This window comes from Schistocerca nitens, chromosome 1 (assembly GCF_023898315.1).
Source record: "Schistocerca nitens isolate TAMUIC-IGC-003100 chromosome 1, iqSchNite1.1, whole genome shotgun sequence".
Taxonomy (NCBI): Eukaryota; Metazoa; Arthropoda; class Insecta; order Orthoptera; family Acrididae; genus Schistocerca; species Schistocerca nitens.
The window spans coordinates 651,719,204-651,746,581 of NC_064614.1; the positions used below are offsets into that span (position 1 = coordinate 651,719,204).

Below are 27,378 nucleotides of genomic sequence, written 5' to 3' on the forward strand. Positions count from 1 at the left end.
GGCCCAGCAGCAGCAGCTGCTCGGCGCACTCGCCGCCCTCCATGCCCGCTCGCTGCGCACCTCGACTGCTGGCGTGCGGCCTCCTCACTGCCTCTTACTTGCGTCGCCGCCAGTGAAAGCTGCGTTAACTCCATTAACGTCTACCGCTTCTAATTCCGAACGAGGCCGACTCGTCCCGCAAACTAGCGCAGCTTCCCATTTCGTTTTAAAACGGCGCTTCAGTAAGTGTTTAACACTTTGCAATCGTATGTACAAGGTGTCCATATAGTCCTAATATCACTTCAAAAACATAATTTGGAATTTTTTTAAAATTTAATACAGAAGTGAAGTAGCATCTACATCTACATTTATACTCCGCAAGCCACCCAACGGTGTGTGGCGGAGGACACTTTACGTGCCACTGTCATCACCTCCATTTCCTGTTCCAGTCGCGTATGGTTCGCGGGAAGAATGACTGCCGGAAAGCCTCCGTGCGCGCTCGAATCTCTCTAATTTTACATTCGTGATCTCCTCGGGAGGTATAAGCAATATATTCGATACCTCAACGACAAACGCACCTTCTCGAAACCTGGACAGCAAGCTACACCGCGATTCAGAGCGCCTCTTTTGCAGAGTCTGCTAAACATCTCCGTAACGCTATCACGCTTACCAAATAACCCTGTGATGAAACGCGCCGCTCTTCTTTGGATCTTCTCTATCTCCTCTGTCAACCCGACCTGGTACGGATGCCACACAGATGAGCAATACTCAAGTATAGGTCGAACGAGTGTTTTGTAAGCCACCTCCTTTGTTGATGGACTACATTTTCTAAGGACTCTCCCAATGAATCTCAACCTGGCACCCGCCTTACCAACAATTAATTTTATATGATCATTCCACTTCAAATCGTTCCGCACGCATACTCCCAGATGTTTTAAAGAAGTAACTGCTACCAGTGTTTGTTCCGCTATCATATAATCATACAATAAAGGATCGTACTTCCTATGTATTCGCAATACATTACATTTGTCTATGTTAAGGGTCAGTTGCCACTCCCTGCACCAAGTGCCTATCCGCTGCAGATCTTCCTGCATTTCACTGCAATTTTCTAGTGCTGCAACTTCTCTGTATACTACAGCATCATCAGCGAAAAGCCGCATGGAACTTCCGACACTATCTACTAGGTCATTTATATATATTGTGAAAAGCAGTGGTCCCATAACACTCCCCTGTGGCACGCCAGAGGTTACTTTAACGTCTGTAGACGTCTCTCCATTGAGAACAACATGCTGTGTTCTGTCTGCTAAAAACTCTTCAATCCAGCCACACAGCTGGTCTGATATTCCGTAGGCACTTACTTTGTTTATCGGGGGAAAGTGCGGAACTGTATCGAACGCCTTCCGGAAGTCAAGGAAAACGGCATCTACCTGGGAGCCCGTATCCAATATTTTCTGGGTCTCATGAACAAATAAAGCGAGTTGGGTCTCACACGATCGCTGTTTCCGGAATCCATGTTGATTCCTACAGAGTAGATTCTGGGTTTCCAGAAATGAAAACTGTAAGACGAAATGTTTTTGAAGAAATAATAAACAGACAATTATTTACAAAATGGAAGGTTTACTTAAACACTTTTTACCATGGTTTCAACGTTTTTAAAAACGTCTTCTTCAGAAGGAAATACTGACAATCTAAACAGATTATCAGAGAAAACATACATTTACACTGACGGAAAAATAATCGCAACATCAAAAATAATTAATGCATGGTAATGACATTTCGGGAGTACATTTGTCTAAGTAACATAAGTGATTAACACTGCAAGATCGCAGGTAAGGACGAGGTAAGCCATTGCAAATGTGAAATGCTGGTACATTAATAAGCGGTGTGCCGGCCGAAGTGGCCGTGCGGTTAAAGGCGCTGCAGTCTGGAACCGCAAGACCGCTACGGTCGCAGGTTCGAATCCTGCCTCGGGCATGGATGTTTGTGATGTCCTTAGGTTAGTTAGGTTTAACTAGTTCTAAGTTCTAGGGGACTAATGACCTCAGCAGTTGAGTCCCATAGTGCTCAGAGCCATTTGAACCATTTTTAATAAGCTGTGTAAGCACCAGAACGTTGATGATGACGGTGTTTGGTTTGTGGGGCGCCCAACTGTGCGGTCACCAGCGCCCGTACAAAGTCCCAATTTCTTCACAGTCCAATCTTTTACGCAGTCCAATCTAGCCACTGTCGCTAATGATGATGAGGATAATGAAATGATGAGGACAACACAAACTCACAGTCCCCGGGTAGAGAAAATACCCAACCCAGCCGGGAATCGAAACTTGAACCCCTTGATCCAGAGGTAGCAACGCTAGCCACTAGACGCGAGCTGCGGACCCAGAACGTTGAATGCAAGCATGCAAACGTGCGTGCATCGTGTTGTACAGATGCCAGATGTCAGCTAGTCGGATATAGTTCCATGCCTGTTGCACTTGGTCAGTCAATACAGTGGCTCTTAATGCTGTTTGTGGATGACGGTGGAGTAGTCGCCCGATGATGTCCTATATATATACTCGATCGGAGACAGGTCTGGTGATGAGCAGGCCAAGGCATCATGGCGACACTTGCAGATTATGCTGGGTTACAACTGCGGTTTTCCTGTCGGAAAATGCCCTCTGGAATGCTGTTCACCGATAGCAAACACAACAGGGAGAATCACCAGACTGACGCACAAATCTCCAGTCAGGGGGCGTTAGATAATCACGAGAGTGCTCCTGCTGTCATATGAAATCACACCCTAGACCATAACTCCAGGTATAGGTCCAGTGTGCCTAATAAGCACACCGTCAACTGACCTCCTCCTCAGCAACACGCGTTCATCACAGGCACCGAGGCACAACCAATTTCCATCAGAAAACGCAACAGCCGTCCACCATGCATCCCAATGAGCTCTCGCTTTACACCACTGAAGTCGCAAATAGCGGTGGTTTGTGGTCAGTGGAATGCACGCTACAGCGCGTCTGGCTCAGGGTTATCCGTGAAGTAAGCAGTTTGTAACAGTTCGTTGTATCACTGTGGTGCCCACTGCTGCTCGAATTGCTGCTGCAGACACAGTACGATGAGCCAGAGCCATACGCCTAACATGATGGTCTTCCCACTCGGTAGTGTCACGTGGCCACTGGGAGCCCGGTCTTCTTGCGACTGTACAGTCTCATGTCCACCACTACCAGTAATCATGTACAGTGGCTACATTCCTACCAAATCTTTCTGCGGTATCGCAGAAGAAACATCCAGCTTCTCGTAGTCCTCAACTCATGAGACCCAGAAAATATTAGATACAGGCTCCCAGGTAGATGCCATTTTGCTTGACTTCCGGAAGGCATTCGATACACTTCCGCACTGTCACCTGATAAACAAAGTAAGAGCCTAAAGCCGTCGGCACACGGACCGTGCATCCGAACGTTGAGCGTCGAGCGTGCCGAGTTTCTGACGTCATTGCGTGGAATAGCACGTTCGGGAGTCTTTCCGAACGTGCAGAGCAATATCTGGCTTGTCAGATATTCTGAGCGTGCGTCTGAGCGTTGACCAATGAGATGCCGCAACGCCACCTACGTCATACGCACGCCGTCTCCCTTCAGTACAGAGTTGTGAGGCGCCATATTGGCATTCATTTCAAGCCTATATGTATATATACCGTTCCGAGCACCAGAAAATTGACAATCACTGCAAAACCCGTTGTTAACTGTGTGATTCGTTCCAATAAAATAATGAGAAACATCATATTCGTGGCAAAAGAATTATTGTAACTTGCGTATAATGAGAGTAGGCTATTTGAAGGCAGCAACACACTGAAGATACACCCAAAACGCATTGTTCTTAGTACAATTTGTTATAATTAAATTTCAGTTAGTAACATATCTACGATTAAGGTTTTTAGCAAGTGGTAAGGTACTATGATTTGCAACGAAAGCTGTGATGATGGTTTAGTTAGTCCTTGCTTCGGCAGTACATATACTAAAATTGGAACGATACAGAGAAGATTAGCATGGCCCCTGCGCAAGGATGACACGCAAAATAGTGAAGCTGCCGGCACGGTAGCTCAGCGTGTTCGGTCAGAGGGTTACGTGCCCTCTGTAACAAAAAAAAAAACTGAGTTAATCGATCAACACCGAACATAAACGGATGTCTTACGGCGTCCGCCCCGAGCAGATGCAACGTACAAAAGTGAACAAAACGAGATAAAAAAAAGCGTAATGAATAGCGTCACTGTCCTATATTGAGTGTTTTTGTTGGGGCGGAGGTTCGCGTCCTGACACAACCTATTTTTTTTCCTAACATTCTTGTTCTTATTAGTTTCTGATACTTTATTATTAGTTTAATATAAGTATAGACTATAATATTTGATGTTATGTAAATACAAGTTCACCTTTTTTTGAGGGGTGACTTTGTTCGATTGGCTTGATCTACAGGATACCTTGCGCTACTTGTGTAAAGCTATTTTGCTCCTTTTTCTTTTACGCGTCGTAATTCACTCGTTGCAAAGATTCTGCTACCGGGTAGGAACAGTAATCAAGTAAGACTGACCTTGGGGTTTTACTAAAATGTGGGAATGATGACATAATGATTATCTTATGCGGACGGGTATTCCAAATTTGTACCGCACTGTTTGTAATTGAACTATTATATGTCTCTGTCCTTACTGATTGGACGTGGTACTTTCCTTTTCGTGGACGATGGAGGAAATGTGCGTTTTAATAGAGCTAACGTGGGAATTTTACGCGCGCTCGTTGAGTAAACAGTGTGGTTTACGAACTAGAAACATCCCTCAACTGCCGCTGGAGTGCGTTGCGATCGCGTATACCACGTTGGGGCCCACGTACCGTATGCACAAGTCGCATCATTCCTGATCGTTCAGCAGCACGTTGAACTTGGCACGCTCAGCGTTAACGTTCGACAGCACGGTCCGTGTGCCGACGGCTTAAGGAATATCAGACCAGCTGTGTGGCTGGATTGAAGAGTTTTTAGCAAACAGAACACAGCATGTTGTTCTCAATGGAGAGACGTCTACAGACGTTAAAGTAACCTCTGGCGTGCCACGGGGGGTGTTATGGGACCATTGCTTTTCACAATATATATAAATGACCTAGTAGATAGCGTCGGAAGTTCCATGCGGCTTTTCGCGGATGATGCTGTAGTATACAGAGAAGTTGCAGCATTAGAAAATTGCAGGAAGATTTGCAGCAGATAGGCACTTGGTGCAGGGAGTGGCAACTGACCCTTAACATAGACAAATGTAATGTATTGCGTATACATAGAAAGAAGGATCCTGTATTGTATGATTATATGATAGCAGAACAAACACTGGTAGCAGTTACTTCTGTAAAATATCTGGGAGTATGCGTGCGGAACGATTTGAAGTGGAATGAACATATAAAATTAATTGTCGGTATGGCGGGTGCCAGGATGAGATTCATTAGGAGCGTCCTTAGAAAATGTAGTCCATCAACAAAGGAGGTGGCTCACAAAACACTCGTTCGACCTATACTTGAGTATTGCTCATCTGTGTGGGATCCGTACTGGGTCGGGTTGACAGAGAAGATAGAGAAGATCCAAAGAAGAGCGGCGCGTTTCGTCACAGGATTATTTGGTAAGCGTGATAGCGTTATGGAGATGTTTAGCAAACTCAAGTGGCAGACTCTGCAAGAGAGGAGCTCTGCATCGCGGTGTAGCTTGCTGTCCAGGTTTCGAGAGGGTACGTTTCTGGATGAGGTATCGAATATATTGCTTCCCCCTACTTATGCCTCGCGAGGAGATCACGAATGTAAATTTAGAGAGATTCGAGCGCGCATGGAGGCTTTCCGGCAGTCGTTCTTCCCGCGAACCATACGCGACTGGAACAGGAAAGGGAGGTAATGACGGTGGCACGTAAAGTGCCCTCCGTCACACACCGTTGGGTGGCTTGCGGAGTATAAATGTAGATGTAGTTATATTTGACGCCTTAAAGGGGTACCTGACTAACATCAACTCATCACGTCTTATCCCAAAGGTAACTAATGCTCACGACCGTCATAGCGTGTATTTGAAGCAAACCTGAGTTGCATCATCATAGTGGCGCTACTAGCGCCACTGTCATGCGTTTGGTGTGAACTTTGGATAAACATCTTCTCTGAGATGTAGAAATACGCCTACCAACTTTCGTTTATGTCGCACAACTTCTTCTTGGTTTAGTGATTTTTTATCCGACAGTGTATATATGGGTACAGTAATATCTTGTTACGAATACAAAAGATTCTTCAAAATTACTTGGTTACATGTTGTGGCAGAGGGATGTTAAAATATAGTCTAAAGGCATCAGTAAAATATAAAATTTCACATCCATAATAATTCAAACATGCACAACAAGGTGGTTGTTAATGTTAGTAGTACTTGTGTTTCTTCGTTGTCATTGCTTTCTATTTGTATTATCTCACAGCTTGCATGATTTATTTTTAAACACAGTACCTTTTCTAGATGGTAACTCATTACTTGTTGCCATTTTGTTAATTTTAGATGTGTACAGAGCTAAATATGATATGGTTTTAATGGCAAAATTCAAATTTTAACGTTTTAAGCGAGTTCAGCTTAATAATGTTCATTCACTGTCGTGAACCTCCTTCACGCACAGTACTAGTGCCTTGACAGCCTCTTTCCTTACCCCAAACGTTTCGTACGCGACGCTAGTGCACTAGGTGTACTTTGATGAAGTGATAGTAAATGACAACTACCATGCTGTGCATGTTTTAATTATTGTGGAGGTGAAATTTTATATTTTAGTGACGCTTTTCGGCTATATTTTAACATATCTCCCCAGTAAAGTTTGAATAGTGTAATTTCTTACAGACACACACACACACACACAGAGAGAGAGAGAGAGAGAGAGAGATACGGGGTGTACATAAAGTCCGGAAACACTTTCAATTATTTATCTCACAAGAACTAAACATTGTAGAGCTGTCATACATATTGCATTTTGAAGAACTCTGAAAGTTTTTTTTTTTTTTTACAAACATTCGATATGCGAGCCATAAATGACCAGGCAGACGTCAGAACGGTAATCGAATTCTAGCCATACCAGTCCCAGCATAGCATCGTCGACTGTGGCAATCGCTTCCCGTATTCTCTCCCGGAGCTCTGCTACATCACATGGTAGAGGCGGTACATACACCAAATCTTTAATGGGTCCCTGCAGAAAAAAGTCACACGGAGTGAGATCTGGTGATTGGGGAAGCCATTTCATGAAACAGCTGTCCCCTCCTGTAGCACAGTCGATCCATCGATGCGGCAGCTCCGTGTTCAGGTACCCACGACCTTCACGATGAAAATGGGGTCAGCCCCATCCTGCTGAAAGATGAACGGAGAGTCCGATTGCATTTGAGGCATCAGCCATTGCTGCAACACGTCCAAGTAGGAATATCCAGTGACAGTGCTCCCGGCGAAGAAGAATGGCCCATACAGTTTTCGACGTGACAATGAGAGGTGGCATGAGCCCCCTCTCATATTTCTATCTCCCCCCTCATATTTCTATCTCCCCCCTCATATTTCTATCTTACGATTTTCCTCTCTAATCGCATGCGGTGAACAGTTGCTATTCCTTCACATGCGGACTTCCCACGCAGCGTCTCTCGGCACCCGAGTGGTCCGGTGACAGGCGGGCACTGCTGATATTGAAAGGGTTAAGCCGACGGGTGTGAGGGAGTCGAGTGAATGCTTTCCAGATGCCGACATTGTCAAAAGACACGCCCGCAGGGGCCTCAAGTAGCGGCTGGGCTAGAGGTTCCGTTACTTCGCAGAAACTTAGCGAAAACACTTTCTAGCGGGCTACCAGCGAGGTGTGGGAATGACTTGTGTACCCAGGCAGTTGTGGCGGGAAAATTCCCGCGCTTTCTGCAAAATAGTAACTGTGATTGGCTTGCTCAGGGCACAGCTCCGTGACGTAGCAAAATCAGCGCAGAAATTGGCGCCAAGAATCTCCATTGGTGGAATGGTAGTGCTCTGGCAATGGAGTGGAATTTTCCGCCGGTTTTCGAGTTGCTGATTGGAACGTTTAACCACGGCCACTGTCGTGGGGGCGGGAATGTTCTGTGTTCGGCCTGTACGGGTGCTCTTGAGGAGTCGGCTCGCCTTTCGGTCGGAGTAGGTTACAAGACTGAGCTCTCGCTGCTCTGGTCAGCCTGCTTTCCATTGGCTGTCTAATATACTTTTATCTAATTGTAACTGTTTGACGAAGTTGCTGAAGTTTCGACTTCAACTTAACTTTCCGAGTACAGTTGGCAATTGAGCGTTCTGCGTACAAGAGGCCTATGTTGTCTGTCTTGGCAGTTTTGGCTAAAGTTGACTGTATCGGAGTTACTGTGTGACTTCGCTTGTTAAAATCAATCACTGTACCGTCAGTGATTGTGTGGCGAGCCTTCTTCGTCTCCCTCAGAGGTGCATTTGTATTGATAGGAAGTCTTTAGTCTGGAACAACCAGGCCAGGATAATTTGTTTCGGGCTATACTCGCGACATGATCATCACCACGACGGGACGTCGAAGCAACCAGCCATCGGCTCCGGTACGCCAGATCGTGTCCGTGCAGTTAAGAAGACAGCTTGGTAATGTACGTCCGCAGCACCAGATAAGCAGGCAATTTTGCTAGGTGACAATCCGAGGTCAGCAGAGCGCGCCTGTTTGTCTTTTCTAACTTTGATCTGTCTTGGGTGTTCATTGTCTGAGTTCTCACTAATGTAGCAGCAATTAATGCTGGGTTGGCTGTGTGTCTCTCTTAAGACTTGAGTTGCAAGGAATCGGCTCCACATACCACTTTGTCATAAATGTCACAATCTAATTTAGGGACAACTTCACCTTCACAGCATTTATTTGAGTATCCAATTTGAGCCAATGTGATGTATTGTATGTTTCATGTGTTTTTGTTTATTATTTTGAGTTATAATAAATCATATTGTTATTTTGGACAGAACTTTCATTCTGTTAATCAGTAGAGCAACCCTATCATTTCTCACTACGTTAACGAAACTTTCCTTTATTTAACTTATTTATCACATGAAATTATTGCAGGTGCCAAACTCTTTTCTACTCCACTTGCAGGGTCGATTACAGTCAGTTCGCGTTTCTTTTTTAATCCATGTGCAACAGCAAAAGTCGGAGTTAGAATAGGGGGGCTTAGAGCATCATTTACATATGTAGATTCTAGAAGAATTTAGTATTAAATACACTGATAGCCCCGGCACCTCGCAACAAGGCACAAAAAACATTTACCTTTGGGGAATCACGCTCAAATTCAACGTATTCCTGTTGATACTTTGTACCCCAGATTCGACAATTATGGCTGTTCACTTCCGCATTAGTGTGAAAAGTTGCTTCGTCTCTAAAAATTAAGCGATGAACAATGGCATTCCCATCATCATTCAGTTGTTGCAACTGCGAACAAAACTCAAAACGCTTGTCTTTGTCGTCGTCATTGAGGTTCTGCACTACTTACAATTTGAATGGTTTCATAGACAGCGTCTGCGGCAGAGCTTTCCACACTGTCATTGGAACCATTTCGTGTTCATGGGATGCACGACGCACCAATTTCTTTGGGTTCCTTATGAATGTCTCTCGTACGCGCTCCACACTCACTTCACTCACTTCACTCACACTGGGACGTCCGCTTCTCTTTGCTGGGAACAAGCAACCCGTCTTAACGAATTTGTTGTGCCAGTGGTAAATGGCCTTCCTTGTTGGTGGCTTCTTGCCGTACTTGGTCCTAAACATCCGTTGAACAGCTGTAGAACACTTGTTTTTGTCGAACTCCAACACACAGAAAGCTCGCTCCGCACCTGAACTCGCCATGTTTGCGACTAGCGCTGACTGTCGGCGAATTACCAAACTACGCTAATTGAAAGTGTTCCCGGACTTTATGTACACAGACACACACACACACACACACACACACACACACACACACACACACACATATATATATATATATATATATATATATATATATATATATATATATATATATAACTGATTGGTTGTTTACTATTTCTTCAAGAAGATAACTTGGAAGCCATTAACCCTAGCAATACTATACTAACGCATTTTCCGTAACGAGAGAGAGAGAGGGGGGGGGGGGGACAATTTATACCCACCTAAAAGTTTAAAAAATTCGTTAAATTTGGATGACTTATATTAAAAACATCATTTTTAAATAAGAAGTGTAAGTAGGGTCCAGAACCTGAAAGCATCTTTTAGCTCATTCTTAGCAATATCGACACACATCCAAGAACGTGTATGTAGTACCACTGGGGTGGGTTCTTTATATCCACGCTAAAAAATTTAATAAAAACTCAATTTTCGTTAATTGTTGTTGACTTTTACTCACAACATATTTTTTAAAGAAATATTACTCTCTAAGAAAGATACTGAACGTGAAGTATTGAATATGACATTCATTGGAGAAAGTGACACCAAGTACTAAGACTTAAATTTTTGGGGTAAGTTTAACTGAAAAATTGAAAACATTCATAGCATCTGGTAGAAGAATTCATTAAAAAGGATAAACATTTTTTTTCAAAACTTTAAAACATAAAGTAACTGATTAGATTTCAATATTTTTAAAAGGTGGGGCATAAAGCACCTCTCCTCCCCCTCCCCATTGGTATTGCGACGGCTACAGATTGAGCACTGTGCTTTGTTGTAAACGTTTAGCAGCTCTCAACGTTATTTCTCTTTGTGCTTTGCTACACATTTGACTCAGGCTATATCTAAATGGCGATGATCAGGAAAATGTGCAATGTGTCAGAATCAAAACTGTGACAACAGTACTACACAATTATCGATGCCAATATGTGAGGCAGCACCAGAAAAAAACCAGCGTATAGAGGTGCCAAAAGCCCATGTCAGAGAGGACTTTCCCCTGTGTCTGTGGGACATGTTGACAGAGTGCAAGCTGCATTTCAGCACAGTCCACAGAAGTCAATTCGTCATACATCATACAATTTGCAGGAAGCTTGATCAGTAGTGGCACAAAGCCAAAATCAGTTCATTCTGCATAGCTGCCAAATTTATTCAAAATGGTGGCTGTTCTTGGGAGGGTCCAACCCCCCCCCCCCTCTACCTCACCTCCTCTCCATGAGGGATAGATGTGGCAGTGTAACATTGTTGACATCATCACCCTCACTCCTGCCCCTTCCCTCATTTCCCCCTCCCCTCCCTCACTTCCCCTCCCTCCATCTTTTGTAAATTGGTGGCAGAAAGACTCATTCTGTGCTAAGGTGCTGGAGAGGAAGAACATAAGGTACTGTCTAGATAATTGTGTTCATTTATTTATATGTGTATTATCCTGCTGGAACAATTTTCTAAATTTTGGTGGTAAAATCCTACAGACAGTTATCCTACAGTTTTGAAGGTTGAAATTCAAGTAAATGCAACTGCTTAAAATTGGCAGCATGATAGAAAAACACTCTCGTGAAAAAACGGATCTCACAACATGAAATGTGTGGTAAATTCGAGCAATATATTGTTTATTTATTTAAACATCAATTAAAATAATTAAATTGCTGGACAAAGTGTTCAGTTGATGAGATGTTGGTGTTGGACTGAGAGAAGTTTAATGAGTGTATTATCTGTAAGCATACAGCTGAGGACTGAGTCCATAGCTTCGTACTTGATGGTTGGAAAGATGAGATAATGGATGAGCGTAGGGGGAATACTTTTCAGCAAATAAAGGTTGAGGCAGCAGAATGGACTGAGGATGTATTTCACAACTCATAGAGACTACTGCCTGTGCTAGAGCTGTTCGCGTTTTTTGAAGTGGCCGTTCAATTCAGTGAAGGAGACAACTTCGTCCTATTCCACTATCCAAGACCGAATCTAAATCTACATGGATATCTACAAATCACATTTAAGTGTCTGGTAGAGGGCTCATTGAACCACCATCACAGTTCTCTATTATTCCAATCTCGTATAGCGCACGGAAAGAACGAACACCTATTTCTTTCTGTACGAGCTTCGATTTCCCCTGTTTTATCATGGTGATCGTTTCTCCCTATGTAGGTCGGTGTCAACAAAATATTTTCGCATTCGGAGGAGAAAGTTGATGATTGGACTTTCTGAGAAGATTCCGCCGCAACGAGAAACGCCTTTGTTTTAATGATGTCCACCCCAAATTCTACCCAGTGACTCTTTCTTCTCTATTTCGCTATAATACAAAACGTGCTGCCCTTCTTTGAACTTTTTCGATGTACTCCGTCAATCCTATCTGGTAGGGATCCCACACCGTGCAGCAGTATTCTAAAAGAGGACAGACAAGCATAGTGTAGGCAGTCTCCTTAGTAGATCTGTTTCATTTTAAGTGTCCTGCCAATAAAACACAGTCTTCCCCACTACATTTTCTATGTGTTCCTTCCAGATTAAGTTGTTCGTAATTATAATTCCTAGGTATTTAGCTGAATTAACGGCCTTTAGATTTGACTCATTTATAGTGTAACCGAAGTATAACGGATTCCTTTTAGCACTCATGTGGATGACCTCACACTTTTAGTTATTTAGGGTCAATTGCCAGTTTTCGCACCATGCAGCACCATGAGGCTCAACTGAGGATGCTTGAAACGGGTTTTGTTCCCCTTTCTGATTGTGTGAATATATATTTACCCCGCGCTGTGTGCCCTAGTCCAGAATACCACTCGAAGCTGGTGGGGAAGTATCGTTGCTTCCTACCGATCTGCAAGCGTATACCTGCTGAGGAACTTGTACACAGGTATGTGGTAAGAAGGGATAGGACAGAAAACTGTCACTGAAGTGTGGGAAGAGTTGCCTGCTACCAATATACAAGTGTATAGCTGTTGCGGAACTTGTACACACACATACATATATAGTAAGAAGGGACAGGGCAGCAAACTATCACTGAAATCTAGGAAGAGCTGCCCCCTAATGATCTACAAGTGTACAGCTGCTGGGAAACTTGTACACATACACATATATACAATATAAGGAGGGATAGGGCAGCCAACAATCACTGAAGTGTAGGAAGGCCAATACACGCTACCTCACCTAAGGAAAATGCTTCACTGCTCTAATTACACGTCGAAATTGTCATGAAAAAACTACCACTCGTAAACAGCAGATCATAATGCGACATATGCAATGGTAAATGAGAAAAATCGTTGTATTTATAGAACTACTGCAAAAACCAACCCCAAAAGATCTCGCCAAGAGAGAGTGGTGGCAGTGCATGTGTGTTCACCTCAATGTGTGGATACAGACTAATCAGCTTACCTCCCTTGCTACCTTCTTTCTTCCTTCCCTCTCCTCCCCCGATAAGTTGGGACACTGGTTTTCCAGGCGTATTCTAATCTGTCGTCGATGATACGCAGAGAGATCCCTCTTACCATGCATGTATGTTTGTACAACTTCCTCAGCAGATGTTTTACTTGTAGATCGGTAGGAGGCAACTCTTCCTACAGTTCAGTGACAATTTGTTGTCCTATATCTTCTTACCATGTACGTGTGTACAAGCTCCTCAGTAGGTATACACTTGCTGATCGATTCATATTCTGGACTAGCACACAGCGCGTGTACATATACATACACGCGATCAAAGATGGGAACGAAACCCATTTCAAGCAACCTCAGTCGAGCCTCACACACCAAGACAAGCACCCCTGGTTCATTCGGTGTAGGAAGCTGAATAGGAAAAGTTGTCTCCTGCACTGTGGATTGAATGGCAACACAAAAAAATGAACAGTGCCAGATTGTGAAATGCATTCTCACTCCATCCTGCTGCCTCACCATTATCTGCTGAAAAGTATTCCCCCTACGTTCATCCATTACATCATCTTTCCAACAACTAATATGAAACTATGGACACAGTGCTCAGCTGTATGCTTACAGGTAATACAGTTATTAAACTCTTACCTATCCAACACCAACATCTCGTAAATTGAACACGTTTTCCAGCAATTTAATTAATTAGCTTAATTAATTTTAAATAACTTAATAATATATTGCTCGAACTTAGGACCCATTTCATGTCATTAGATACGTTTTTCACGAAAGTGTTTTTCCATTGTCGCACCGATTTTAAGTAGTTGTGTTTATTTGAATTAAAAGCACCAAGGCTGAAGATTAATTGTTAATGTGGTTTCCCTCTCCAAATTTAGAAAATTGTTCCACGAGGATAACACACACTGCAATGTGAACAGTTCTTAGGACAGTACCTTATGTCCTTCCTCTGTAGCACTTCAGCACAGACTGAGGCTTCCTCCCATCAAAGTGGGGGGAGGGAAAGAGGGAGAGGGAAGGAAGTGAGGAAGGGGAAGTGGGGGAGAGAGGAGGACCGGTGGTGGGGACGTTAACAATGAGGCATTGCCACATGTAACCCCCCCCCCCCTCCCTACCACAGAGAAGAGGTGGATGGACTGCACAGGAAGAACCGCCATCTTGAGTAAATTTGGCAATATCGCAGACTACGCTCACTTCAGCTTTATTCCACTGTTAAGATCAACTGTTCATAAAGTGTTATGTAACCAATTACACCTTTTTGCACCGAAAGTGCAAATGGTTCAAGCACTGCAGCAATACGACTGTCCTCTGCAGCATGCATTTGCATGTTTCATGCTGACCTCCTTAGATGCAGGCAATAACTATCTGAAAAAAGTGCCTTTTGTATATGAAATCACATTTCAAATTCCTGGACATGTGAATCGCTACAACGTTAGGATTTAGGCTCCGAAAACCCACACAAAAAAGTGAACCATTCGTGATAACCCGAAGCTTAATGCTTGATAGGGTGGTAGGTCCATTTCTCATCGCAGAGAAAATCATAATGGGAAATATTTATTTCGACGAACAGTTCCTACTACCACAGAGCAAAAAGCTGCAGCCGTCCATCGTCTTCCAGCATGGTGGTGCAACGCAACATTGGAGTTTGACCACATGCTGCATGAATTATATGCTGAGTGGTAGATGGGTCACGATGGTCCCATCGCATGGTCCCCACGACCTCTCGATGTCACATAACTTGATTCCTTTTTGTGCAGTTACATGAAGGATCACATGCACACAACATCTGTCAGTGACATCATAGTGACTGGCAACGGTAAACTTGTTGTTTCATTCGATGTCAGTAACAGTCACGTTAAAGCCTAACCTAAAATGTTCGCATTTAAAATTGGTACTATAGGTACACGAATCTGTAAAACAGCCTGAAGTGTTGATTCTCCAATGCTGACCCGAACAAGGGTAGAGCTCGAACATCGTCGTGATGTTCTACGAGCAACGGGTAGGGCACGCGTGCCTGCAATGGGACAACGTTTCAAATGCTTTCTGGAAATCTAGAAATACGGAATCTGTCTGTTACCCTTCATTTCGCAGTATACCATGTAATGACATGGCAAGCTGAATTTTCCACGTGCGATGCTTTCTAAAACCGTGATGATTCTTGGGCATAATCTTCTCAGTCACAAGAAAGTTTAATATATTTGAACTGAGAATATGTTCAGCGATTCTGCAGCAAATCGAAGTTAGGGGTATCGGTCTGTAATTTTGCATGTCCGTTCTTTTACCCTTCTTATGTACTGGAGTCACCTGCGCTTTCTTCCGGTCGTTTGGGACTTCGTGCTGGGCTAGAGATTCACGATAAATGCAGACTAAGTAAGGGGCCAATGCTGTAGAGTACCTTTTGTAAAACCGAAATGCGATTCCTTCTGGACCTGGTGATTTATTTGCTTTCAGATCATTCCGTTGTTTCTTGACGGGCATATGGAATAAATTCACGAATATGTGAGTGGCTCGAAGACTTCTTACGTAATACAATCTAGTACGTTGTCCTCGACGTTGAGTGTTCATCAGAGACATGGGTACCGCCAGGAGTGCCCCAGGGAAGTGCGGTAGCACCGCTGTTGTTCTCTGTATACATAAATGATTTGGCGGACGGGGTGGGCAACAATCTGCGGCTGTTTGCTGATAATGTTGTGGTGTATGGTAAGGTGTCAAAGTTGAGTGACTGTAAGAACAAGACAACTTAGACAATGGCAGCTAGCTCTAAATGCGGAAAAATACACTCCTGGATATGGAAAAAAGAACACATTGACACCGGTGTGTCAGACCCACCATACTTGCTCCGGACACTGCGAGAGGGCTGTACAAGCAATGATCACACGCACGGCACAGCGGACACACCAGGAACCGCGGTGTTGGCCGTCGAATGGCGCTAGCTGCGCAGCATTTGTGCACCGCCGCCGTCAGTGTCAGCCAGTTTGCCGTGGCATACGGAGCTCCATCGCAGTCTTTAACACTGGTAGCATGCCGCGACAGCGTGGACGTGAACCGTATGTGCAGTTGACGGACTTTGAGCGAGGGCGTATAGTGGGCATGCGGGAGGCCGGGTGGACGTACCGCCGAATTGCTCAACACGTGGGGTGTGTGGTCTCCACAGTACATCGATGTTGTCGCCAGTGGTCGGCGGAAGGTGCACGTGCCTGTCGACCTGGGACCGGACCGCAGCGACGCACGGATGCACGCCAAGACCGTAGGATCCTACGCAGTGCCGTAGGGGACCGCACCGCCACTTCCCAGCAAATTAGGGACACTGTTGCTCCTGGGGTATCGGCGAGGACCATTCGCAACCGTCTCCATGAAGCTGGGCTACGGTCCCGCACACCGTTAGGCCGTCTTCCGCTCACGCCCCAACATCGTGCAGCCCGCCTCCAGTGGTGTCGCGACAGGCGTGAATGGAGGGACGAATGGAGACGTGTCGTCTTCAGCGATGAGAGTCGCTTCTGCCTTGGTGCCAATGATGGTCGTATGCGTGTTTGGCGCCGTGCAGGTGAGCGCCACAATCAGGACTGCATACGACCGAGGCACACAGGGCCAACACCCGGCATCATGGTGTGGGGAGCGATCTCCTACACTGGCCGTACACCACTGGTGATCGTCGAGGGGACACTGAATAGTGCACGGTACATCCAAACCGTCATCGAACCCATCGTTCTACCATTCCTAGACCAGCAAGGGAACTTGCTGTTCCAACAGGACAATGCACGTCCGCATGTATCCCGTGCCACCCAACGTGCTCTAGAAGGTGTAAGTCAACTACCCTGGCCAGCAAGATCTCCGGATCTGTCCCCCATTGAGCATGTTTGGGACTGGATGAAGCGTCGTCTCACGCGGTCTGCACGTCCGGCACGAACGCTGGTCCAACTGAGGCGCCAGGTGGAAATGGCATGGCAAGCCGTTCCACAGGACTACATCCAGCATCTCTACGACCGTCTCCATGGGAGAATAGCAGCCTGCATTGCTGCGAAAGGTGGATATACACTGTACTAGTGCCGACATTGTGCATGCTCTGTTGCCTGTGTCTATGTGCCTGTGGTTCTGTCAGTGTGATCATGTGATGTATCTGACCCCAGGAATGTGTCAATAAAGTTTCCCCTTCCTGGGACAATGAATTCACGGTGTTCTTATTTCAATTTCCAGGAGTGTATAACTTAATGCGGATGAGTAGGATTAACAAACCTGTAATTTTTGACAACCGCTTTACTAGTGTCTTACGTGACACCCCCACTCCATTCAAATATCTGGGCGCAGCGTTGGAAAGCGATATGAAATGGAACGTGCATGTGAGAGAGTTGTAGTAGGGAACGCGAACGGTCGATTTTGGTTTATTGGGAGAATTTTAGGAAAGAATGGTTCACCCGCATAGGAGACCGCATATATGACGCTGGTGCGACCTATTCTTGAGTACTGTTCGAGTGTTTGGGATCCATTCGAGGTCGGGTTGACGGAAGACATCGAATCAATTCAGAGGCGGGGGGCTAGATTTGTTACCGGTAGATTCGATCAATACGTAAGTGTTACGGAGATGCTTCGGGAACACAAATGGGAAATCCTGGAGGGAAGGTGACGTTCTTTTCGAGAAACACTACTGAGAAAATTTGGAGAACCGGCATTTGAAGCTGACTGTCAGACGATTCTACTATCGCCATCATACATTGTGCGTAAAGATTACGAAGATACGATACGAGAAATTACTGCTCATACAGAGCCACACAGATAGTCGTTTTTCCCTCGTTCTATTTGCGAATGGAAAGGAAAGGAAATAACTAGTAGTGGTACACGGTGCCCTTCGCCATGCACCGTGCCATGGCTTACGAAATATCTATGTAGATGTAAATGTAGCTGTAAAAGTTTTATAACAAACCAACATGCTCTACTTCTAGTATTTTTCAAGTTATGGTATTTTTTACATTTGTTTTACATTATAGTGTTTAAAGTTTCATTGTGACTATCATTAACGATTGGCGGACTTCCCACCTGGATTCAATTTCTTACCCTAGCTGCTACAACATAAATCGTTCAAAAAAGTTTTGTAGGTTTGTACCACTTGTACACCTGCAAACATGTCTAAGCTTACATTCAACCGTTGAAGGGAATGGAAGGGTAAATCTAAAAAAATACGAAGAATGAAAAACAACTTTGCTGTGAAATAGAACCACAACAATAACCAAATACAAGCAGTTTGTTCGAAACTGTATATCTTTGCATTTGGATAGTATATTTCAGTGCCTGTGCTGTTCAGAAGTACGATGCAATCTCCTTCAGACATGTATGAATGTTCGAAGGAGCAGGCACTGTGGCGACTACAGGCGTTATGATAATACATTAAATGTACTCGTAGTTGCGATTATAGACGATCATCTGCTGTATAACGGAATGACGACAATGCAAATTTATGCTAGACTGGGACTCGAGCACTGATTTCTCACTTTTTGCGAGCGGTCGCCTTGTACTTAGTGTATCCGAGTTCGTTTCACGGCTAAACCCAAACTTCCATTCATCGTCAACCATGTGTCTACTAACTGCACTCCTATATAGATTATGTATATTCCCGCACAAGGAAAACATTTTAACTGAAGTCGCTTCCGCGAAGTCGGCGGATAAAATATGCTATTTTGTCTAATACTGACATAGTGAGACCGTGGCTGTATACAATTAATGCAGGCTGATTCTTACAAAGAAGAAGACAGCAACCAGCCACTATTAATACTGCTATTTATTTAAGTAAATAGGCCGTAACCGGCTTCGAACTGACAGGTTCATCACCAGACGGCTGTTTACATGATTTGCCAGATAAACTTTACATGATCGTCAGTTTTCGATTTTTCTTCTTCCACTGTGGCGAAATATTCTTGGTGTGTTGGTGCCATCGAGAATGCCGCGTGATTTTGTTGCGAAGTTGCAGGATTGTATTTTTCAAATATTCCAAAATATATGCAGCACTTACATAATTTGCACGTCACCATATTGTGCAAAGCACCACACACACACACACACACACACACACACACACACACACACACACACACACACACACACACACACACATCAAAAAGTATTTGCCACATGTGAAGTTGACACGAAGATTGCGTGTATCTCCTGCCATAATGAGTACCACAATACACAGTCCAGTTGAAGAAAAATGGACATCTTTAAAATGGGTAGTCAGAGACAAATATAAGTACAGCGAAGGTAACTGCGAGGAAACCTTGGGAGAAGATCGATGGGAGAAGCACAAAAATGCTCGGTAGCAGACAAGAACACGGCAACTTATTGTCACTGAGGAATGAAATAAACAGAAAGTGCCGGAAAACTAAAGCAAAATGGCTACAGGAAATATCTGAAGAAACTTACAAGAAATGGTCACTGGAAGGACTGATTCAGCATATGTGAGACGAAAAGCGGAAAGGGACCTCTTGTAGAAAATTTTGGATTTTAGGTTACTGTAATTTTTCAGTTCAGCACTGAATTCTCAAAAAGTTATTTTTAAAAATAGATTTCTATCTCTAACTTTGAGTGGGTTATGACAAGCTGAATATTGACATAATGAGCTTTTAAGTTTCACTTTATTACCTTATTTAACTGGACGTATTTGGGAAAAAAATTCTGCGTATATATTACCCTTAAAATGTCCTTTGCCTGATGGTACAAGGTTTTTTAAGTTGACACAACATATTATGTTGTTACACGCTTCAGATCTACAGGACATTACAGTGTACTTAAGTTCAAAACCAAGTAAATTGGCCCCAAATTGAGAGAAATTAGTGAACCCTGTGAAGTTCCCTTTTTGTGAAGTATTGGTAATTTTATTTGATGTCATGACCATTTCAAGTTGGCAACATCCGTAGGTATTTATAACTCTAATATAAAAAGCACCAGTTGTCTTGTTTGGCTTTATTGTAATAACAAAATCTACTTCTTTTATACAAAAGAAGTTTCTTAAAATGCCTCTAAAATATAGGAGACGCTATTTTCTGAAGCACTGTATGCACAGCTACGAGATTTTGAAAAGGAGCCTTTTGTCAGGCCAGTGTTATTCCCCCATGATTACAAGAGGTCCGCTTTGAGAAGACCGATATCGTCTACTTTTAATGATATTATTGGCTTCTGTTAGATTCAAACAAACTTCAAATAGATAATGGCGTGTACGGAATGAAGTAAACCATCGTAATAAAAAAAAAAGAAAATGGCTATTTTAGACACTATAGAACATTTTTTGTAGCAAGAGGTCCCTTTTCTCTTTCCGTCCCACATATAGCAAAGTGAAGAATACCTTCGGTGAAGTTAAAAGAAAAGGTGTCAACATTAAAAGTGTAAGAAGAAGTCCGATGTTAAATGCAGAAGATAAAGCGTTCATAGGACTTCTCGACCTAGAGAAAGTGTTAGACAACGTAAAATGGTACAAGGTGTTCGAAATTCTCAGAAAAGTAGGTGTAAGCTATACGGAAATATTTAAAATGATTTCGGGCTTGCAGCCAGTCGTCGTTAGCGTCCATCCACGATATGGAAGCTAACGACGACTGGCTGCAAGCCCGAAATCCTTTTGAATATTTAGTTCGCCGGGAAAATTTTAAATTTCACATTATACGGAAATATTTAGCAAGGCTTGGAACGTATATCGAAAAGATAGATTACGCACTGAAATTAGATGCTTACTGTGGTGTCAGTTGTAAGTTGTCGGTTCACGTAGCTGCTGCAGCTATCTCACTCGAGCGCTCGTTTCGCATCCAATGTGCGTCAAGTCGAGATGGCAAGAACACGACAACGAAAGGCGTCTTGCGTTCTCCGTTTCAGCACGTGCAATTCAGGAACACCTCCATGCAAGGGCCTTTCTGTATTATGAGTTGCCTCATCGATGGAACATGTCTCAAAGGTAAATGAAAACTTAGACCCTAAACTTAATTATAAAAAGTACCGAGAGACAGTATGTGCATGCATGTGAGAGATACATACCCTAATAAAATCGGACCGTCCTTTTGAAAATAAAAATTTTCTAGTCCTACGTGGAAGTTAACATTTACCTCAAGTTTCTGACTTAATTCGTGTGGAAAACGTAGTCCTGTGAAGTAGGATGAACGTTTTTGAAACACCCATCCTAGAATATCGCTCAGATGTGAGTGACGCGCTCCAAATCAAACTAACAGGGGATATTCAAGGTATACAAAGCAGGGCAGCATGAATGATTACAGGTTTGTGTAGACAGGAGAATGTCGCGGAGATGCTGAAAAAATCTGTTGGCAGACGCTTGAATAATAGATGCAGACTAGCCCCTTGAAGTCTACTTACAAAGTTTCAAGAACCAGCCTTAAGAAATCTAGGAATGTGCTACAGATACTTACATCTCCCACAGGGACGCCGAAGACATGATTGAAGCTTAGACTAGTTACAGCACATGCAGAGGAATTTGACCGGTCAGTCTTTTCTCGCGCTCCATACGCGACTGGAACGGGAAGAACCACCAATAACAATGGAAAGTATCCTCTGTTATTGTGTACCTTGTACCAATTCAAATCGCCCGGGTAGTAGTGCGTGTTAAACTTCTAATCATGCTAACGGGCCTATGGGGTATCGTCTCAGTTGTGCGACTGGATTCGTGATTTCCTGTCAGGAAGGTCGCAGTTCGTAGTAATAGACGGCAAATCATCGAGTAAAACTGAAGTGATATCAGGTGTTCCCCAGGGAAGCGTCCTGGGACCTCTGCTGTTCCTGATCTATATAAATGACCTGGGTGACAGTCTGAGCAGTTCTCTTAGGTTGTTCGCAGATGATGCTGTAATTTACCGTCTAGTAGGGTCATCCGAAGACCAGTATCAGTTGCAAAGCGATTTAGAAAAGATTGCTGTATGTTGTGGCAGGTGGCAGTTGACGCTAAATAACGAAAAGTGTGAGGTGATCCACATGAGTTCCAAAAGAAATCCGTTGGAATTCGATTACTCGATAAATAGTACAATTCTCAACGCTGTCAATTCAACTAAGTACCTGGGTGTTAAAATTACGAACAACTTCAGTTAGAAAGACCACATAGATAATATTGTGGGGAAGACGAGCCAAAGGTTGCGTTTCATTGGCAGGACACTTAGAAGATGCAACAAGTCCACTAAAGAGACAGCTTACATAACACTCGTTCGTCCTCTGTTAGAATATTGCTGCGCGGTGTGGGATCCTTACCAGGTGGGATTGCCGGCCGGTGTGGCCGTGCGGTTAAAGGCGCTTCAGTCTGGAACCGCGTGACCGCTACGGTCGCAGGTTCGAATCCTGCCTCGGGCATGGATGTGTGTGATGTCCTTAGGTTAGTTAGGTTTAATTAGTTCTAAGTTCTAGGCGACTGGTGACCTCAGAAGTTAAGTCGCATAGTGCTCAGAGCCATTTGAACCAACCAGGTGGGATTGACGGAGGACATCGAAAGGGTGAAAAAAGGGCAGCTCGTTTTGTATTATCACGTACGGGGGGAGAGAGTGTGGCAGATATGATACGCGAGTTGGGATGGAAGTCATTACAGCAAAGACGTTTTTCGTCGCGGCGAGATCTATTTACGAAATTTCAGTCACCAACTTTCTCTTCCGAATGCGAAAATATTTTGTTGAGCCCAACCTACATAGGTAGGAATGATCATCAAAATAAAATAAGAGAAATCAGAGCTCGAACAGAAAGGTTTAGGTGTTCGTTTTTCCCGCACGCTGTTCGAGAGTGGAATGGTAGAGAGATAGTATGATTGTGGTTCGATGAACCCTCTGCCAAGCACTTAAATGTGAATTGCAGAGTAATCATGTAGATGTAGAAAGCGCCTCTTCCGGGGAGTTGTGCCGGAGCGGGATCGAATTTGCCAGGCGGATGAACGATGATAACTGGTGTGCTGCCCAACCTGCATGCGGTTTTTAGGCGCTTTTCCACTTCCGACTCGGTGAATACCGGGCTGATACCCAAGTCCCGCCTGAATAACACGCTTCCCAAACATTAAGAAAACTTTCAGACACTTTCACATGAAACAGACTAAACGCAGACTATTGGGGTGCACAGATTCCATCCCAGGGAGTAATGTGGTGCCGACAGGAAGGGTAACCACTACCTCTTTAATTAACTTTGTGAGATGCGTTGATACCCATGCCGACCCCCATTGATGTGAGACAAAGGTACAAGAAAAAGGAGGGGGTACAATTCGTACCAACTTAACAAAAACACAATTTCATTGAAAAGTCCTAACAAAACGTTTTCTGGCTGGGAGTGCTCACAGCCGCTGTGGCGACCCCCCGCAGGCGTCCCTGCGGCGACGACCAGCTCTCAGCACCGCTCTGCCAGCGTAGCGTCGGCGTCGGCAGCGTCGGCGTCGGCGGCGGCGACGCCGGCAGCGGCGGCGGCGCCGTGTCTAAAAGTGTTCAGTGCTCGGCGCGTCTCCTCAGCCGCCACATCTGCCGCCATGCCGGGCTCGGGACACTACTATCACCACTACTTCCACGACTCGCCCGCGGACCTCATCCGCAACCACCTCGACCACTTCCGCCGGAGCAGGTGTGTACTTACGCTGCACTGCAAACCATCTACTCACACACCGTAGCATTCCATTTTGTCGGTAATGCTTAATCATAACAGCACACATTACCAGAAAACTAGACTACATTCTACGATCGCTTCTTCACCTTAGTAGCAGGGAAACTTTTTTCCGTGATTTCCCTAAATCGTTTCAGGCAAATGCCGGGATGGTTCCTTTGAAAGGGCACGGCCGATTTCCTTCCCCATCCTTTCCTAACCCGAGCTTGTGCTCCGTCTCTAATGACCTCGTTGTCGACGGGACGTTAAAAAACACTAACCTAACCTAACCAGGGCAACTTTGGGCCACATAATTTTCACAAAGTAACAAAACCTTCTGTTCACTTCCTATTAAATAATATAAAAACAAATAAGTTAAAATACTTCGCCTACTTTCATTCCGTAATGTCGTACGGGATCAATTTCTGAGGTAACGCATGAAGCCTAACTAACATTTCCGAGTCCAAAAGAGTGTAATACGAATTCTTTGTTCGTCAACTCGATAGCGTCCTGCATAAGGTTGTTTAAGGATCTCTACTACTTTCCAATAACTTTATTCCTTTATGAACTTTGTCATGATTAATATACACATATTTTTTTTCTAAACCAAAAACACACACACTGAATCAATACTCTAAATAAGAATAATCTTCATAAAGATGTAAGTCACTTACTTTTGTCCGGAAATGTACCCATTATTCAGAAACACGCGTTTTCAATAACTTGCCAGCAGTCGTAAAAAGTTCAGCTACTAATAATGTTCACTTTTAGAGGAGCCTAAAGAAATTAATGGTAGCCAACTTCTTTTACTCCATTGACGAGTTTCTTACTAAACCGATTGATGTATATAGCATTAATAATATCAAATAAGTGTTACATAAGATATGACTTTAGCACATCTTCAGTACAATAATGTGATCAATGAAAATAAGTGTTGTAAACTGATTTTTCTGTTTGATGCTTGCCTAAGAATCAATATATGCACGTTAATATACTGTTTATTTAGACGGTTTTTGACGAGTATATTGTTACCTCTTAAATGAAAATTTGTTTAAGATTTTTTGATTTAGTCCACGTCAATGAGAACCATTTCACTTATGATCTGGGAAAGAGATATTAGAATCTTTTTTTTGTAAACATATAGACTAAAGTTCTCCGGTTTCTAGCCGGGCGGCAGCGTTAAGACGCAGCAACGTTTCGACTTCTGTTATACTCATAATTTTTATGTCCGAATTTTTCCAGAAGATGTTGAGTATGACGCTCGTCGAAACATAGCGGCATCTTAACGCTGGTGTCCGGCTGGAGGTCCGAGAGCTTTTCATCAGTATTATACGCCGGAAGAGTCTACTCGCGCACATGTATTATGTGTCTTCTTTTATGACATTTTCTATATCCCTGAGTTCCTCCTCACTGCGTATCTACGGAACAAAACTAGTATCTAATCTAATTTCTCACTCGAAACTATTTCCCCATCTTGGACACCAGAGCACACGTACGACATCTGATACGCTAACGACTGCTCTTTATAAGATACGAAGGTACTATACCCCATCCAGACCCAACCGGATATTTTGATACGGGGAAATGATGTGTAGAAACGAAGAACACAAGATTTTGTGACAGATTTATCGATAATTCTATAACAGGAATTCAATATAGTTGTAACGATATGTCACCAAACTAGGCTTTATGATCCTTCAGTTCCAGTTTACCAACAACAGACAACATTCTGTTGCGTTACCACATTTCTTTCTCTCAGCTGTGATGTATGTCTTCTGGATTAGAAGCTGCTGAAGGTTGTGAGCATGTCAGATTATTTTAAATACATGTGCCACATATTTCACGATTTGTTGCTAATTTCAGCCTTTCCACTCTACAACATTTCCACTTCTTGTACGTCGTTGTTTAACTCTGCACTGCCGGTAGCACACTTTGACAGACCTTCGTAGAGTATTAGGAAAATCACAGAGACCATACATAAAGATGAGGGGAGCTCTCAGTAAACACCAATTACCAACCTTGCCGCATCTGTAGCTTGCTGACTCGAAATAACGCAAGATCTTTTCCTAGAGAGCCTTTGCATATTTACTTCATTAGTCTAAAATTTACTGGTATCGTGACTCTCGATTTGTAAACAGATGATTTTAGGAGACGACAGTGAAGCAAAACCTGTATGTAGCTTTGCTACAGCTCTTTCGCAGAACTACGGACGTGAGTTATGAGTTTGTACAAAATCTGTCTACACCGTACAACATTCGTTTATGAACACAGTTTGCAACAGTGGGCTGTAAGACGAGAGCGATGCGGTGAAAGAGGCTGGTGAATAAGTAGATGTTCTTGATTTGCAGTCAGAAAAGCGAAGATCTCTTTCGCGCAGAGGCCAAGTGTCGGGGCTTCAGCGGGAAATCTTGCAGTCTCATAATACGGACTGTCATGCTTCTTTACACTGTACATATAGAGAATACTACCAGCATTTGCGTCAGAGAAAGTTCTCCTCTCTTGTAAATCTTAACCTTGATGAGGGAACGCTTAGGCTGTTGACATTACTCATACTGTTGCGAAACTTGGCAGTTCACGTAGTTAGAAGCGGAGAAGAATATTTCTCGTACATATCATTTCGTCGTGATCGTAATAACAAACCCTAAAAATTCGCACATTATCAATAAAAATGAGCAAAGAGCAGCTTATTTAAATAAATAAGAGTTCGCAGCATTGTTTGCGTAAAAATCTGGTAGATGCTATTACACAAGCGTTGCATTACTGCAGATATACGCACTATCTAAATTATTAAGGCATAGAGAGGCTTGACAAAAATTTTCCTCTTCATTTTGGCTGGTTTCAGAGAATAGATTAACCAGTGGAGTGCATTATAGGCGACTACTAAATAGGTAATAACATCGAATGCTGTTCTCAGACACTGTTAGTTACATCATGGTCTTCATATAACTTTAGAGCAAACAGACAAGCAGCCAGTCTCAAAACTTTAACAGATACACTCGCTCATCAGTTTTCATTTTTTCAGTGCAGTGTTTTTGAACACAAATAACATCAGCGGAATGTCAGATCTTTCATGGCCAACAGACTAAAACAGTGTCGTTATTACCAAGATCTTCTGTTCACTTAAGATCTCATGTGGCTGGGCAATACATATTCTGTAGCCACAACTGTATTCAAACCGTATTCCGTATACCGACTAAATTTAATGTAAAACATTCAAATAGGTGGAAAGGTCCGATATTGTTTCATTCCGTCGTTGGCACTTAGGCAGTCAGAGGAACGAATCACAACCATTAAACATGTAATATTCATCTGGCGATATTTCAGGAGATATTATCACACAAATCAAGTAATGAAGCAGTTGCCAGATAGAGATTCAATGCGAGGATAATAGGGATGTGTACTTCATACGCGAAGGAGATGAAACTCTAATCGGATCAAGTCTTGAGTGTCTTTCGTCGATAGCCTCTTTCTAAGTTTGATTAGCCAAAGCGAAAGAGATGGAGTGAAAGAGACGAAGGGAGTCAGATCCTAAGAAA

The 27,378-nt window shown here is 43.5% G+C and overlaps 2 protein-coding genes and 1 non-coding gene across 5 annotated transcripts in view; 2 read left to right on the plus strand and 1 right to left on the minus strand.

The window, feature by feature from the left end:
* Positions 1-27,378, minus strand: part of LOC126258780 (transmembrane channel-like protein 7) — a 249,103-nt gene that overhangs the window by 101,369 nt on the left and 120,356 nt on the right. The window lies entirely within an intron of this gene.
* LOC126205233 (U6 spliceosomal RNA) lies at positions 3,949-4,055 on the plus strand. Its single transcript, XR_007540554.1, has one exon. It is a non-coding gene; the product is annotated as a U6 spliceosomal RNA (small nuclear RNA).
* LOC126258817 (calpain-A) overlaps positions 23,709-27,378 on the plus strand; it is a 668,101-nt gene continuing 664,431 nt past the window's right edge. For both annotated transcript variants that reach the window (XM_049955671.1, XM_049955674.1), the window contains exon 1: positions 23,709-23,824. In XM_049955671.1, the coding sequence (XP_049811628.1) occupies positions 23,733-23,824 (92 nt within the window). In that variant the 5' untranslated portion in view covers positions 23,709-23,732. The remainder of the gene's footprint in view (positions 23,825-27,378) is intronic.